At 35.3% G+C, this 17,918-nt stretch overlaps 1 protein-coding gene across 5 annotated transcripts in view; it reads right to left on the minus strand.

The window, feature by feature from the left end:
- The window catches only part of DIAPH3 (diaphanous related formin 3), a 226,432-nt gene that overhangs the window by 26,016 nt on the left and 182,498 nt on the right, over nt 1–17,918 (minus strand). Inside the window, exon 28 of one of the 5 annotated variants that reach the window (XM_071805993.1) lies at nt 14,164–14,241. The exons of the other annotated variants lie outside the window; for them this stretch is intronic. Coding sequence (XP_071662094.1) covers nt 14,204–14,241 — 38 coding nt within the window. The 3' untranslated portion in view covers nt 14,164–14,203. Of the gene's footprint in view, nt 1–14,163; nt 14,242–17,918 lie in introns of those variants that run through there. 5 annotated transcript variants of the gene reach the window in all.

The raw sequence follows: 17,918 nt of genomic DNA on the forward strand, positions 1-17,918 counted from the left end.
AATGTCTTTTCTTGAACAGGACTCTCATGTAACTGTGAGGTCCTACTTTGTCTAGGAGAAGAGAAGGTGGAAATACAGTAGTCAGGTCATTCAGATCATTCTTTTATTCTGCTTCCTGTAGAAGCAAACTATAGTTTTGCTGTCTGTCCATACTGAAATCAGTCTGAAATATGAGATTTTTATTTAGACACTCATATGAACACATCATATTTAGGAAACAAGTTTGTCTTCCAAACGGCACTAAGAAAAGACAGTTTCATGTCTGTTGCCATAATTATTCACTGCAAATAAGTTCCTAAAGTACTCTAACAGGCAGTAGATCTGAAGATTTCTTTTCACAGAAATAAAGGCCTAAATCTTACCTGGCCCTTAGATATGTTGCAGTTAAGAACCAACTACATAATATGAAATTGAAAATGGGTGTAGACAGTCATCTTCCATCCCTCCTAATAATCTGTACAGGTTCATGGACAGGGAATGACAAAGAGTAACTGAGACAGTTCAAAAAGTGTAGGTGTATACATCTTTACGGAATTTCAAAATAAATTGAGAAGGCATCTTTGGAATCCTAAACTTTGGAAAGCACCATGTCTACTTTGTACCATTAAGCAGAAGAATGACATTTTTAGATAGTGATGTTCCCATATAGGAAATACCATGCAACTGATGAGAAATCTCATTAAAGATTCCATAAAGCTTTTTTTAAGACTTTGACATTGACTTTGGTCATTCTACACAAACAGTATTAAAATACGAGGAGTTATTTTTTGCAAGGCCTGATCAGATTTTACAGAATGACAAAATGTTTGGATGGTCACAACCCAAGTCCAATGCTACATCTTTGCGCTACTGAATGACATTGCAGTCACTGACCAAAATTCTAGCGTCTATCCCAACCTCGCACTCATAATTCACTATGGAAGGCCAATTCCCTTCCTTCTTTTAATGTACTATTATTACTAGGCTGCATATTCCCTTTATTTTTATTCTAACATGAAAAGGTTACTAAGAACATAAAAGGTACTACTAGCAAATTGATTGCCTCATGCATACAATCAAAGTGGAACCTCATCTAAATTTTGCTGCAATTCAGTGTAAATAGAAATCTCCTGTAAGTTTCTGGTTTTCATACCACTCAAGATGCCTTTGGTGTGTTTTGTAGCCAAAACCCACAACTGTTACCTTAATAGTTTTTGTGAAAATTTGAGCTTAGGCAGCACAGCTTTGATAGCTAACTCTGTTTCACCTTTCAATAAACTACATTTCCTGAAATGCTATTCAATGAAAACATAAAGGAAATAATGTTGTATGGGCAAATATAATTAAAATCACAGTAAGATTTCAGTATGCAATTTTTACTGTTTAATGACATTTAAAGTTTTGTCACTAGCGCTGGGTAAAATTACTTTGTACAAAATGCTATTTCAAGAAGAAATAAAACAAGTTGCTTTGTAAGTACTCATATCTCTGAATTTCTTCTCTAAGAGGAAGGGGACTTCTCAAGAGAATAGTTTATAGCAGTCAACTCAGTTTCTTAAAGTATTATTCTTTATTTCATCTTCACTATTTCCAAAATACAATATCAGATTAAGCCCATCTTCAAAAGTATAAAGCTTATAATTTAGCTTCTGTGACAGTCGTTCTTTCCTCTATATATGTTGCTTGTACAAAAGAGAAAAAAACATTAAATGCAGCTTTTATAATTTCTATTTCTTGTAATTCTGTATTAAAGATACTAAAATGCCAAAGGAAAATCTATCACGAATGTCAGCACTGTATTTTTAGACATACATCCGTAATATTACAGAAGCTATAGTTCAGAAGCATATAATTTAAGTCCGGATTGCCTGATTTACATTACTGACTCCCTGATCTAGCTTAGTTGAACACTGAATTTAAACAGAGATGCTTGAAGTCAGGAGGGACTTAAGTATGTGCTTAAATGCTGTGCTGAAACAACATCTCATCACAGCAAATCACAAGTACAGTATGTTTAACAAGCCTAACACAGCAAGAATATTTATCTATCCGCAATAAAGCCAAAAATGACATCTCCTCTATGTGTTTTTGTGAGTTAGAAGAAATCACCAGGCAACAATAACGTTAGTTACTACCTAGTTTTCCTTAGAAAAAATTATTTAGCATAATAAACCAAAAACAGAGTATATATTTTGAAGTTGAAAAGGTCCAAACTGGCATGCTTTAGCTGTTTGTTAACTGATTTTCTCCTAATGAATTGCCCTGTTGCTCTGCATCACTCTGATTGCAGTATAACAGCTTTCATTAGTCAGTATAAATACGTCTTTGTGCCATGTTATTTACATTCTTATAGCAAATAGCTAGAACTTCACGTTACAATAACTCAGGGTATTTCTGCACTTGCTGAAAAATAACCTGGTAATGCCTAATACACGGTTTTACCTTAAAGAACCTTAAACCTAAATCTAAGTTTTTGCGTTTGTGGGTTTTTTGATACAACTTTGCCACCAGTGTAATTCCACCATGGCCAAAATTCTTGCCAATAACAAGGCTAAGGGAATTGGAATTTCACTGTAATTAGACTTTGCAAACTGGGCTTCTCTTTTGGTAGAACTGTCACAAGGGGAAACTGATATTCAAAGCTTGAAATACGATTATTGCTTAAAAATGAACTAGCACTGTAAATATGCATAAAAATGACCTTAGGAAAAATCTGAATCACAAATATGAATGATAATAAATATTAATTAGTAATAGGATGGCTTTCATAACATACAACTATTTTCAGTTACATTTCATTAAAAGGCTTCATTTTCTTCTTAACACTGTAGCAAGTCAATAAAGAGGACAATTCTTACCCAAAATAGTTTGATCGTAGAGACACTTTGTAGAATTTTTTTTTTTTATTAACTACATTATTTTACTCAGGTCAATCTGAAGTCGATGAATTTCAGATACAAGTGGCCTGCTTTGAATTCCAGTGAGTGTTTCAGGTACAAAAGTCAGTGTGTTTATCATCTAAAAGTGAAAAGCTTCAGTTTTTTAAGGTGTTTTTTACTTCCTAAAGTTGAAAAACAAAAGTAACAACACTTCTATCTACATTGAACAATAACTACTACAAAGAATATTTGTCGCTATTAGTATTCCTCAAACCCATGACTTTGGTACTACTGACAGTAATGAGTATGCATGTACATACACAGCAAAGTAATGATGTCTATATACATTTTATACACACATGGCTATTACATTCAGCTTTTTTGATTCAACAGGCTTCAGTATAACAATGCTAATACAAGTTTTATTAATGATCTATGCCAATACTTTAAAATAGTGATTCTTTGCGAAATCCCAGCTGGCAATCTAAACTCAGTTACAAAAAGGTATTTCACCTTTTCACTAATTCTGCCAAAGAAAGATTTATCAAGTGCATTACAATGATTCCAACATAATATTTACATAATATAATGGGAAAAAGTACAAAGACATGAAAAGATGTCTATAAATGAGGCTTAGTCAACAAAAAGGAAAAATAAAAGAGTCCTCTGAAAGAGGAACAATGGTATTTTTTAAATTCATTTTGAACCTTCCTAGAATAAGCAATTAAACTTGTTTTGTCCATATATTAAGATCTTTACAATGAACAGATACACAAATTATCTTCTATTTAGCATGTTCCTCTCTGAGTAGAAAACCATTTCAACTTGATGGATGTGATATTAAGTATATTTAGTTTGTCATCTGGCCACCTTTTGTCCAAATTACACATTGGCAACACAATCCTTGAAGGTGCTTCTTTCCCCTCCTAACCAACTATGAACCACACGTCGCAAATGTGGTGCCTACACTACAGCGATGTAACCTCTTTGGCAACATAACTACTTAATTCCATGGTAGAACGTGTTCTGAGCAGTATTTTTATATTCTTTTAAATATTTGAAAAGTTTTTCTAACATTAGACTTCCAGACCCCTTCTACGGACTTTCTCTTGCATACCCAGTGAAGATGAACAATTTTAATGTTCGTCAGCTGCTGTGGCTGTGAAGCTCGTTACCTGCTCATTTATCAAAGTGTAACTACATGGTAACTTCAATGGAAATTATTACATCTTCTTCTCTAGTGAAATTATTGTGTAGTCATTGCATAACAGATTCCAATACTTTCCACTAACAATTTGGCATCGCTATACTTATTCTCTAGCAGCAGAGGATTACATATAGCTCAGAAAAATAACTGGCAAACAACCTCCTACCATCAATGGACTGCACATATTTTAGAATACACTAGGACAATAACTGTGTAAAGTTAGAAAAAAACATACAGAAGGGGAAGTTCTTCACTATATTAAAGAAATATGTTGAATTTGGTATGCTGAAGAGCATGCTGAAGATAGCTTCATAATATGTCAAAATCAAGGAGAGCTTAGTGTCTTTTGGTGTGTACATTAATCATGAACTATCAAGTGGTCTCAGACTCAAGTCAGCTGAAACATTCTGCATTTCCCAAATGCCACTAAAAATGCATCTTTTCTCCATTTTTCATAGAATCATTTCAGTTGGAAGAGACCCTGAGGATCATCGAGTCCAAACATAACCTAACCTAACTCTAGTACTAAACCATGTCCCCGAGAACCTCATCCATAAGTCTTTTAAACACCTCCAGGGATGGTGATTCCACCACTTCCCTGGGCAGCCTGTTCCAATGCCTGACAACCCTTTCTGTGAAGAATTTTTTTCCTAATATCCAATCTAAACCTCCCCTGGTGCAACTTGAGGCCATTTCCTCTTGTCCTATCACTTGCTACTTGCAAGAACAGAACAACACTCTCCATGCTACAACCTCCTTTCAGGTAGTTGCAGACAGTGATTAGGTCTCCGCTCGGCCTCCTTTTCTCCAGGCTATTTGAAATCTTTTAAAAATCTTTTTAAAATAACTCAAAGGTACACTACCCATCTTCAATGTTGGTCTAACTGAAGACCAAACATATGAGTATGAACAGCAGCCTTAACCGCTTAATGTGGGAGATCAGAAATTTTACTAACCAAAAAATCTTACCAGAAAATGGATTTTGAAATACTCCAGAAATCTGAACTCATGTCAGCCAACCTATATATTCTCTTTTCTTAGATGTAATTAAAGAATAAAATTAAAACCGTTTTTCTCTAGAAGAACATATTTTTCTTTTTAAAAAAAGCACATTTTCAAGTCACTGGATATAGCACCTTACTCAATCTTTAAGAACGAAAAATTATTACTTAGTGCTACTTATTAATAAAAATAGGTTGGAACACCAACATTTTAATTTAGATGAATGTGAGAAATATTTCACAGTGAGAACAAATAGAGCTAGGAGAGACAAATCTAAATTTAATTGCTTAAGTATCTAAAGTAGTCAAATAACTCTTACTTAAAACTCATTTTTCTGGGAGGTTGGATAGATATAATACAAGGGCATAAGAACAGAGTTGTACTGCAGCGATCTAGTGAAAGCATGGCCAAGGTTGGACTATTTTCTTTTTCTTTATTGTAGAACAGACAAACACAGTGATAGTCTAAGAATTTATAAATACTCCAACTTGAGTTACACAAGAACAAAGTAATATATTAATTTTATTTGGAAATGATTGCTATGGTCACATGAGAAGTCTGAATGAGCTCAAAAAAAAAAGGAAACAAATTAAAACTATGAAAGAACTTTAATCAGAACAAGCTTAAAATGTATTTATATGCAAAATGAAGTATAAAATGTACTACTCTTCCAGTCAAGCTCTATCAGACCTGATGACAACTCTGGTCCCTTTTTTCCACCTGCAGTTTTTTCCCTGGCTACTTGTTTTCCTTTTAAGTACTACATTTACAACCTGTTTCACTAGATTTCTAAAATGTAAACTTCCGTAGTGATGAATATGGAAATTATGAAAAAGTAACTCCGTGAATGAGTTGCTGAGCTATGCAATCAGCAAATATTTACATGGCATTTGGTAGAAGTAAAGGCTATAATATTAGAATAGTGATCAACAGATCAGGCCAAGTACTTGCTTCCTTTCCCAACTACAATACTTCAATGTTTGGTTTCCAAAATAGTTATTTCTTAAACATCTATGACTGATCCATAGTTCAGGATTACCTATCCTCGATTAGAATTACCAGTCTCGAACTAAAATGACAGATTATTTTCCTGACTCCCCCAAATTCCCAACAGGTTGACTGAGAATAATTATCGTCCCTTTCTGCTAGGTTTTCCCTTAGCTTTTCTTCCTGAATTGGGATAAGACTCTAAATTTTAAATTAGCAATACATCAGGTGCCTGAGTATGAGCCTACCAAGGAACAGCCCTTTTCTTTTTGACTTTTTTTTTTACTTCCCATAGAGTACAATTCAGACCCTTTTCTAGCAACACATAAACACACGTAATATACATTAATCTCACAGCACTATTAGGTACCACAACCTACAATACTTTTGTAAAGCTATTTCTTTTCACTTGGAAGACATCTTCCCACAGAGATAACACGCATTACATTAATGTACTGAAACTGATGTGGAAGCAGATAATATTATAACTACGTACTTGTAGTATTCTTTCAGAGACATCTTAAACTACAGAAAATTTGGTACAGCTAGGGCAGATTTTGAGATATACACGTATTTATAATGCAATATTGTATATTTTGAAGTGCTACAGGTCTTAACACATTATAAGCATACACATATACACATGCATGCATACAAATGATAAGTGGATGAGTAAAAGTCCATTGTCTGTCCTGGTAAAATGTCTTAATACAAAACAATTGTGATAGGTGATCACCACGTTGCAATTTTTAGGTTTGCAAAGTTTCAGAACACAGACTCTTAAATAATGTTCTCAGAATGGAGCAGCATTTTTTTTGAATTCTCCTCTCTGCTCAAAAAAACAGAAAAAATATGGTGAGAGAAAAAAATCAGAAGGTTTGAGGAAGATAAAGAATGATGGAGACTGTTCAGTACCTCGGTAGGGTTTAGTTAGGCATCAGTATCTGGTTAAATGTTTGCAAGTGCTTTCGAAAAAGGACACAGCCAACTTAAAAATCACATTTGCCCAACTGCAATTCAGAGAAATGAAATGAAGGAAATAATTTCCCTTCTATAAAGGAACATTCTGCATTATTTACCTTGCTTAGCTTACCAATTTCCTCTTTTGCATTGGGCTTTCACAAAGCAATAATGGACTGACACCCATGAAAAATATAATAATAAAGCCACAGAAAGTAGAAATGGAATACACAGATTAGGTATAAATGCATACAATTAAAATTTCAAGCTAAAATGTGTCCACTGAAAACTCCTAACACAAAGTATTAAGCTGTAAGTTTATAAGCTACTGCAATATAGTGCAGCCTTACCCTTCAAGGTAGGAGAGTGGGGAGTAAAATTAAAAAAATAAAGAAGCAGCTAAAAATAAAAATCTTTTATAAGAAAGAAATAAAATTTAACCTAAAGATTGATGAACCATCTTGCAGAGGCAAACACTGAAGCTTTCTTTGCCCCCCTCCCCACCCCAGGTAATTTTAAACACCGTAAAGTGGTTCAATTTATCTCAACTTACTGCTAGGTAACAGCATTATACAGAAAATAACTGTAAAGTTTGCTGCATGGATGCAGTGATGTCCATTTTGTGAAACAAGCTCATCAGCAGGGAGGAAGGTTTCCTGTTTACCATCTCCTGACCATTGCAGAACAGGTGAACTTGAATATCTTGGACACGGGAATATTTGCTTCTGGCTTGAGGAAATAATCATGCTCAGTTTTAGCTAAGTTTCTTAATGCAGGAAGGAAGGGGATGAAGGAGACATGCACATTTTCAGAGGACAATGAGGGCGGGATAGAAATGGGTTCTGAAGATTTTAAGGTCATTCGACTCACCCAGCAGTTTTGATTTTTCACTACACAAATAAGTATTTTATATTTTTTAATATTCTTATATAGCGGGAAGATAAATATAGAGCCTTTAGTGTCTTTTTGTATGCTTCCTTCAAAGCTTTGCCTGAATTGCAGTCTCATAATTATATTCTAATCGAAAAACATGCAAGTTCCCAGGGCTTTTGACATGCCAGCTTCAGAGACAAGAAGCACCTTGGGAAATCTCAGAGGTGATTTTGGTCTGAAGCTATATCAAGTCAAAGAACAGTCTGATGAGATACTATGTAAATGTTAATGAAATGCTCTCCAAAATGTTAATGGTCTAATGCAGGTGACCAGAAGGAGAGTCTCTGAATAAGTACGCTAAGAAGAATTGATAGCTGTATATTAGCCTCGTAACAAGTTGCCGAAGTAGTTAAATTATATTAATGAAAACAAGCTATTCATTTGATCCATCTGTAAGTAAGCTCAAATGCCATATTTATCTCAGTGGACATGCAAATTTAGATTTTACCTTCTAATGGTTTCATATCTATTTACTATAGGTACTGGTTGGGAATTATTACTATTATATGGCTCATGTTAAAGAGCTGTACCCAAAGAAGAGATGGCTCACAATATCTAAGGAAAGATGATGAAGAATTTGTACCCTTAAGGCTGGAGTACCAATGTTGTGTTATAGTGACTTGCTTCAAATTTTGTTAAGAGGACACAGGAGTCTAAAACAGCAAGCAGAAAACAAAACCTGTGGATTAGTGGCAGAGAGAAATACCAGCTTAGTAAGTGAAGTGATTTTTCTGATTTTTTTCTGGGGGAAGGTGGGAGGTAAGAGTTAGAAACTGAGAGCATAATGAGCATATCATCAGCATAGAGCAGTCCATTTTAGCTCTAAGTCTCAGTCAGAGCCCTCGGTGCAGTGCCAGCTCCATAATGAGCAAGCATTCCACTCAACTGGGGAACTTAGTGTATTAAACAAATCACAGGATATAAAAATAAACTGCTTGTGGAAACAAGCATAAAGAGATCAGCCTTAATGACGAAGTGTAGCAGATAAAATAGTGAAACAAGGAGACAGAAGCACCACTAGTTTAGATACATCATTAAGCCAAATCACCTTTGACACAAGCTGGTTTGATATTTCAGTACTCCACCTGTGTCAAACCCCATGAACTTCAGCATGTTGGAATGGTGTCTTAAAGGTTGCAGCTAATTAACCCAGATTGTCTTCTGCAAGTTCCAGACCTGTTTCTTGTGGGATAGACCTCCCAGGGTTTTTTTACAGCTTAAATTGACAGGATTTAGAGTGTTACTCTTTAATATAAATGTGGCATGAAAGTAGAAAAAACAATTGCATCATTTTCTGTGAGTTGTGTAAGGTCATTGGTCAGTATTTATAGACTTATTGCAGTGGCTCAGTAATCTGAAGTAGCGTATTACACTGGTGCTCTGCTGCCTTGCTGTGGTTGCGTCCAGGCAAAACGTAAGGTGATAAACAGACTGTATGAAGTCCAAATAATTTAGACTCCAATTCTTTAGAAACTCCTTCTTCTCACAGAATTTTTTTGGTATCTGTTCTTAGAGTAACCTCTGTAGGAGCTGGAACAATGATCTTACTACAAGTTTTTTCAGTTGTAGAAACTCAAATTCTTCAAGATTATACCCATAATCTTGCCTTTACCTACATCTTTAATCCTAGTTGTTTCAATTTGCTTGCTCTCTCCAGGTTCCTTGCAGACTTCAATACTCCTTTTGTGTCTTCTTTAAATCTCAGCTTCAAGTGTTTTATCAAAACATGTAATTGAAGCAGATTTCCACTTCTTATCCACCTAACAACCTCTTTAAACTGGATTTTTTTTTAGAAGCAGTATGAAATATGATCTCTCTTTACCTCCTTCAGTTGCCTTTTCTTTCTTCATTCTATCTATAACATTACTCTGAAATTAATATCCCTTAGCAGAAAACAAAATGAACACTTCTTTTTTTTTTCTTTTTTTTTTTTTTTTTTTAACATGGAGATGTTAATAACATTGAAATAATTTAGGGAAGATATATATATTTGAAAGACCTAGTTATATTTCATGTTTGGAGGGCAAAAAACTTACAAGCAATTTTTCTTTTGCAATACAAACTCAATAAATGCCCATGTCTTTTTGAGACAATATTTTATCTGAAAAAGCTGAGCCTTGTGAGCATGCATAGAATGGGAAAGATTACAAATGAGCGTGGAAAAATCAGTTACAAATAGAAGTCTTAAGAGATTCCAGTTCCCTTTTACGTTCAGCAATGATGCTAACTTACTTTGACTTGTTGATTAATTGATGAAATTCTAAAACATTTGACCGGCCACCCGTGCTACTAAAATGCTATTTATAAAACTTGTTATTAAACTCCCTTTGCTCTTGTGTTTATGCTGTCTGCTAATTCAACATTTCTTCTCTGGTATTCACTCTCCCAAACATATACAACATATGTATTTTATATATTATAATTCTATATAATTATATATTCTCTATTCTATATATTTTATACACATACACATGCATACATGTACACACACACTTCCTGCCTTTTTTCTGTTAGACTAAACCAGGTTGTTTCATTTTAAATAGCCTCTGTATTTCTGTGTTATCCTACAGACCTGCTCGACATTTACTCTAGTTGAATTAATTATTTTTGAACATTGTTGAATGGCATCGATATTTCACCTTTTTTAATTAGAAAAATACTTCCCATGCTCCAGTCGAAGAATTTCTGACTTTTCTTACAAAATAAGTCTGACCTTTCCACCTACTTACCTGTACGAGTCCTTCCTAGCTCACGAATCCCCATCTCTCAAGTTCTCACATACATAAAATAATTATTGAAACATAGTTAGTTTGGGAATAAAGTCTGGATCTAATTGGTATACTTCACACTTATAAATGAGGAAGAGAGGGAATGTATCTATGACTTCCATGCAATTATACCAAAATATGTTTTGAATATTTCTTAAGATAATTCTCTGCAGTGTGTTTACTAATTCTATAATCCTTATTCTTGTAGGGAATGGTGAAGAAGACAATCTGTCTTTGTTAATTAACTCAGCTGGAACCTCAAACAGGAATCAAAAAGTCACAGAGAAACAAGCGAGGTTTTTCTGGACATTGCTCTACAGAATAATTTAGGGTTACCTCAGAATTAAGTCCCAAAAGCCTTATTCAATAGTATTATTAGGTCTCCAATAGCCATCATTATATTTCCTTTTTTTTTTTTTTTTTAAAACCAAACCAAACCAACCAACCAAGCAAACAAACAAAAAAACCCCCACACCCAAACAAAAACAAACCCCAGTCTATTACAGAGGCTCAAAGTATCATAGTAATACTCTGCAGTCACAGTAAGCATAAACGGGACAGATGCTATATCAGGGGAAAAGCTTCATCAAAAGACTAAACTGAATGAAATCATGAAAGCTGCTGTTCAATGCAAAGAAGAAAGAAAGAAAAGAAAGAAAAGGAAGGAAGGAAGGAAGGAAGGAAGGAAGGAAGGAAGGAAGGAAGGAAGGAAGGAAGGAAGGAAGGAAGGAAGGAAGGAAGGAAGGAAGGAAGGAAGGAAGGAAGGAAGGAAGGAAGGAAGGAAGGAAGGAAGGTCTCTTTACCCATGCAAATCCTTTCAGGTCACAAAACATCCATTAAATTAATGCCACAACATACGACAAACCCATTTCCAGACTAACCTCAAAACTGTATGCTATCAATAAATTGCATCTCAGTCTGAAAATTCTGATTTATAAAATGTTTTGACAAACATTCCCCTTTAAATCACACAACTTTGCCTCTGAGGAGTCATGTCACTTCCTTTTCATGTCAACTCTCTGCACTGCTGCATTGCCACAATCTGTGGTGCCCACTAGAGCACAAGTCAGACGGAGCTATCAAATCAATTATAACAGCCTGCCACTGTCTTACACCGACAACAAATGATTGATAACAAAACCTACCTACTTTCAGTTCTCATCTGACAGCAACAAAACAGTCCCTGCCTGTTTTTACTGGCATTTGTCATAAATCAATAGCAATTTCATCACTCAGAAAGGTGCTGTCAGCTCTACTCAGTTCATCTGGTTTCACTTTACCGTTATAATTTTTAACGCATAAACTATTCAGGAAGGTTAATGTATAAAACTGGTTTCTTTTAAAATCTCCTGTACATTGGCACCAGAGCAACACTTACAAAATATAAAGCATCAATCATTTTTAAAGATGGGAGGAGGAACCAAGAGACTCATGCTCTGTAATCTTAACAATATATCTACGCCTAGCTTTGCCGGTAATTCTCTCTTTATTAGATAATACTATCATTTGATCCAAAAAGAAATTGCTTTTTCTGACCTGTTATTATGGCCTTACAGTAATTATACATGCAAGTTAGAACAGTGAATCATTTAAATGAAACTCAGACTTTCAAGCATGAGGTGATAGATAAGCTCTGTATTCTTCCTACCATGCTCAGTTAGAAAGTCAATACTATAAAGAAAAGGCAGATCTTCAATATTCTACAAATGTGAAAAAGAATAATTATAATATTCTAAAACAGCATAAGTAGTTATAAATATAAATTTGTATTATATTACAGAACTCACTGATCTACTGAGTGGCACAATGAATTGTGTAGCAACTGTGGTGGTACAGATCTTAACGCATAGATCTCCTTCACATCAAAGTTTCCAGGGCTGATATGAAAATCATTCTATCACTTAATGAATTGTAATCTTCATTTGCTTAAAGCAGTTGGTGAATATTTCAACTTTATTGCAGTGTGTGAAGCTCTGAACCGTGGTATTTACCAGGTTATAGTGTACGCTTAAGAAATAAAGTCTTTCACACTCAGTTTTCCAGCAAACCACTGTTCAGATGTTGCTGGGGAAAATGTTGTTTTAGCAGTTTATATCTGCATTTTGGGAGACAAGCCATGTTATATTTCCACTTCGAATAACAATGATACTTCTGTAGTAGCACTTCATAGTAATGTCAGCACTTGGTTTAGTAATATTTGCATTGACTAAAATAAGTCCTTACTTAAATCACTTAGAAAGTTTATTTCTCATCTATAATGTTAACATTCGGTAGTTAAATCAGCAGAAAATAGCTCCATTAATACTTAATTCTTCTATAAGAGAACACTACAATATATGTGCACTTCTGAGGGAGAATATTGATTGATCAACAGATAATTCTGTTCTTTCTGTAAAAAAACTAAACCTGTCACAGACATTCACAGGAGTCCCTTTGTTAACTCTAAAGGATTTCTGAAAGAACACAGCAAAACAAGTCTAAGAAACTCAAACTGATTCCTGGCAGCTTTGGGGCATCCAGCTTTACCAAAAGCCTCCAAAACAACCAAAACCAAACCATGTGCATAGGCTACCTGAAACTCCATTTCTGATGTTCTAGAGTGTTGCCTTTTTATTTTTCTCTACTGAATGTCTTTTGGGATCTTCCACTTGTATTTTTAGCAAGGCTAACAGATTATAACCAGTTTCCACATGACTTGTCTCTCTGAGTTTCCTTCCTGGGATACTTAGGGCAAATGATATTGACTAACAGCTTTCTCAGATATTTTGTATTTAACAGGTAGACTAAGACATAAAAGAACCCATGGGTTTTAAAGGAACAAATGAGGTACAAATTTAGAAAGCTGCAGATGAATTGAGCAGGAGGCTGCTGTTTTATATTATGGAAAATCAGAAAACATCACCTGCTATTCAAATGAACACTTATGCTCAAAGTGTTTTATTACCACTGCCAAACACTTACTTGAACCTTTTGTGTGTAGCCAGTCCAAAAAAGTAGTTTTTTTTTTTCATTATGTTCCACTGTGACAGATATATCAAAGCCTAGGAATTCATTTTGAGAAATGAGTGGGCTGATGAGGTGATGGAAAACGTTAACATTACAATGTAAAATTTAAGAAAGAATTAATTCATTTTTTTCATGAAATGTACAGGAAGGACATTTTTGTTTGGGATGAAAGCCTAACTGAAATGCTACCTTACATCCTTCTGTTAATGTAGAAAAATACGGCAGGGACATTAGAAACATACACTGTGCTATTCAGTGTTTATCTTAACCATAACTAATGGCTAAAAAAAGAAGATAAAGAAAAAAAAAAATGAAGAAATAAAATATGCAGGAAATGACTGCTTAGTACTTGCACACCAGAGCTTAACTCATATTGATGATTATTTGAAAGAAAAATGCAACAGACGTTTTCTTGAAACCGTAGAAGAATTTATGTTGCTACTGCCTAAACTGATGAATCATCTTTTAAAAAACAATTTCTCTCATGAAGGACTCAGAAAAGGGCGATGAGGGAGACGACCTGGAAAAATATGAAGTGAAATTAGAACAGCAACTTTCCTCAGAAGTCACTACATTCATTTGAATACTGTGGCAAAACACGAACGTCCAAAAGAAAAGAAAAAAACAAAACAAAAAAACAACAAAACAACAAAGTAGTCACATTGACCTTATGATCTACAGAACTATGTCAAACATAGTATCTTTTATTCCCAAGGTGGTCAGGGAAGGTGCCTTGGGACTGTGTTTCTCCAAAGATGGATTAAAAAAATTGTCATTTATCGTGGCATGTTTTCATCAGTTATTATAAAAAGAAAGGTTGTATAAAAGAGGTGAAAAGAAAGGCTGCAGGCATGTGTTCTTTTGATTTTACTAGCACATCATCCACATAGAAAATCCTGCACCTCACAAAACAGGCCCACAGATCAATCTAAATCTTCTCAGATTTTATGCCTGATCTAAAGGTTATCTAACTTGTAATAAGTGAGGCTATAAACCCTGAAACTTCAACTAAAAAGTCAGTTGACGATCCAATGCAGTGGCTGGATGTCTTGATTAACTCTGTCAAACCCATTTCTCATTGAGACTTAATTTAGACTCTCAGCCCATCAGGACTGTTCTACTTCTCATAGATATGCAGAGCATGCCCTGACTAGGAAAGAGTGGTTAAGCTGGTGCTAGGTGACTTGTTTATTTCTAGTAAATTCACAAATATTCTTAAGCAAAGGAAATAAACTGGATCTGTGTTTCTCATACCCTGGCTAAATGACGAAGTAATCTCGGTGTTGAGCAAAGGCAGTAACATCCATCTCCTCCTTTCTCTATTGTTTTTCTTCCTTACTCTCAGAAAGCAAATATTTCATGCCAAATGGAAAGAAATTTCAGTTTTCAATACAATGAAGAAAAATTGACTTTTCTTTTTTTTTTTGGTAAAATTTATTTTTTCTCTTTGTCTTTCCACCAGAAAAAGAACAGGTTTGCACAACTCTGCTGCAGACATTTCACTCAGGTAATCCGTTCACAAACTCCTCATCGACTCATCCATTCCATAACTCCCCCTTTCCCCAAATACATCTACAGTGGCAGAAGTGCTGCTTCTTGATGGCAGCCAGTCTGCTGTTCAATGACAGGCTCACTTAAGGAAGAGCTACCCTGTTTATCTTCAGCCTAGGATTTCTCCTAAATCTTTCTGGCTAACCCATTACAACTTTAACAAGAAAGCCTCTTATTCCCCCAAAAAAGACCCCAACCCAAACTGAAACAAAAAACCCCTCATCACACAGGCAGTTTCAATTCACTTTCCTGGAGCTGAAGGAAAGAATTGAGAGGACTGGATGCTATAAATAGATATATGTGCACAGACATGAAAGAAAAGCAGAAAGACAAACATTCTGCCTTTTAAGCCAATTTACGTGGTACAAAGGTAATACAAATTTCAGCCACCTGAAAATTCAGTAACCAGTTTTAACTGTGAACAAATTTTCATCTTTCAGAAACAAACACAAATGATGTCTTCCTTTGATGAAGTTTTTCATGTAACTGGCTACTTTAAGGTTTCTTTCTGGTATGTAAAGACACATGATTTAAAAACTGCATTTAAAGCTGAGTACGTACAATACACATTTGAAACTACAGATATTGCCCATTTGTGCAGGAAATGTTACGTGACTGTGTTACTACCATCAAAGCTCATTGCTACGCATTAAGAAATAAGAAGGGTAATTTCATTTTTATGGCATTTTCATGGAAGGCAATTAGAGTGTCTGTGCTACTAGTGATCATGTACATTTTACATAAATACTAAAAAAAAAAAAAATTAACGGCATCATCACTAGTTTCCTGGAGTAGAACCGGTGTACTGCACAGTCTTTGTTTTCCAAATTCGCCTTTTAAGCCTTGTGCATCCCCAACCAGCGGGAAGAAACACCCATAACTAGAAAGTTTTGCTAAACGTGCAACAGCTTTGGAAACTCAGCAGCAGCCTTCGGCTGGGTCTCCCTTCAGCCGGGAATGAACCTGTTTTGCCAGCCAAAGGTTTGGAGGATGGCTGACACCCAGCTGGCACCCGTAGCTCCGGGAGGGCCCGGGCCGCAGCGACTGGTACTCGCCCCTTGGCCGCGGTTGCCATGGCAACACGGGTTGCCCTGGCGGCTCGGGGGCATCTCACTGCTGATGCGCCCCAACACAGCAGCTGGTTCACCTGCACTTCGCATCCCCTCCCCCTGTATTTCCCACCTTAATTCATAAGAACCTGGTTTTCTTCATCTTCCCTGCCCCAGCCCATATTATACCCAGGTCAATTTTAATAACCAGGAACAGCTGAAAGACCTTTCTTACTCTTTCCCTTATACTGCCATAAAAACACCTAGAATACAGTCAGGCAAGGAAATGCAAGAAGTCCATCCAAATATGTTAATTTTTTTTGCAGGTGGTTTACACTGCTTTCACAACTGATGGGGAGAAGAAAAGATTTATTCCTAAATAACAGAGCTGCTGTAGCAATGGAGTAAAGGCAGCTATAGGGGTGGGCAATAGTCTGCATGGTGAGCCAAGATAAGAGGAAACTGTAATTTAATTATCCCAAAGCACATGGAGTTGTTAATTTGAGCTGAATTTGAATTAACTGAAAATATTGTACCAGAAAATAAAATGTGTAAATAAAGTGTTTCAGAAGTACTCTTCAAAACTTTTAACTCAAACAAAACAGAGGACTCCATGCTGCTTTTTCCTGTTGGGCCATGCATTTAAGTCAGGAAACTGCTGTGAATTTTTAAACCTTTTAAAAGAACTTAGACTTAGTATTTTTTCTGATAACGCTTATGAATTTATCAAATGCAAACTCCACTCTGAATAATGGCAATAAATGGTCCTTCAGCTGACTCTTATTAATGCAGGTGGGCCAATGAACTGGCTAGTAATTAAATACTCCCCTCAGGAAACTAATACACTCGAAGTCTTCAAGAGTCAGTTTGGCTACGATGTCAGCTGCCACATTTTTAACAGGTTCCTATATGCAGGGAAAGAGTAAAAATGAAGATACTATTCTGATTTCTTTCTGCAAAATAGGTGCTTTCTCTTCTCCCTTTTTTAACAGGTAGAGAATGGCTATTACCAGAGCAGATTAAAGAAAAGTGACTATCAAAAGATTAAAAAAAAAAAAATCTAATTTCTAGCACCACTGTTGCTGTGAAATAATTTGTTTCCTTTCATATTCAAACGTAGCAAGGAAATGGGCACAAACCAATCAATTTCTAAAAACCAAACAAGCAAAAAACTATAAACACTTTTTCTTTAAAATAATAGCCTCCCTGCCCCAAGTTCTGCTTACAAGATAATAATTTCCACTGCATTACAAGTCAAATTCTTAGGTGAACTCTGATTTTGATAAAGAAATATGCACATTTTTATTGTAAGTGCTGATGATGGCACTTGGATAATTTATATGGTATCTTTTTGCTGCTTTGGAAGCTAGTCTTATTTACTTGCTTTGAGCTTTAATTTAGTTTTGCAAATAATATTGGTTATAACATTGAATTTCTTGTTTCCTTAAACTGCTGAAAATGTAATTCGTCAACAAGAAAGAAATAAGTAATATTAATTGGAAATAAGCAGTACCCCAGAAAAATCACTGCTTCTGCTTGATTGTTGCATGGTGATCCAGTGAGTTTCAAGGTTCACTCAATTTCTGGTTAATAATTA

This window comes from Patagioenas fasciata, chromosome 1, assembly GCF_037038585.1.
Source record: "Patagioenas fasciata isolate bPatFas1 chromosome 1, bPatFas1.hap1, whole genome shotgun sequence".
In the NCBI taxonomy this organism is placed as follows: domain Eukaryota; kingdom Metazoa; phylum Chordata; class Aves; order Columbiformes; family Columbidae; genus Patagioenas; species Patagioenas fasciata.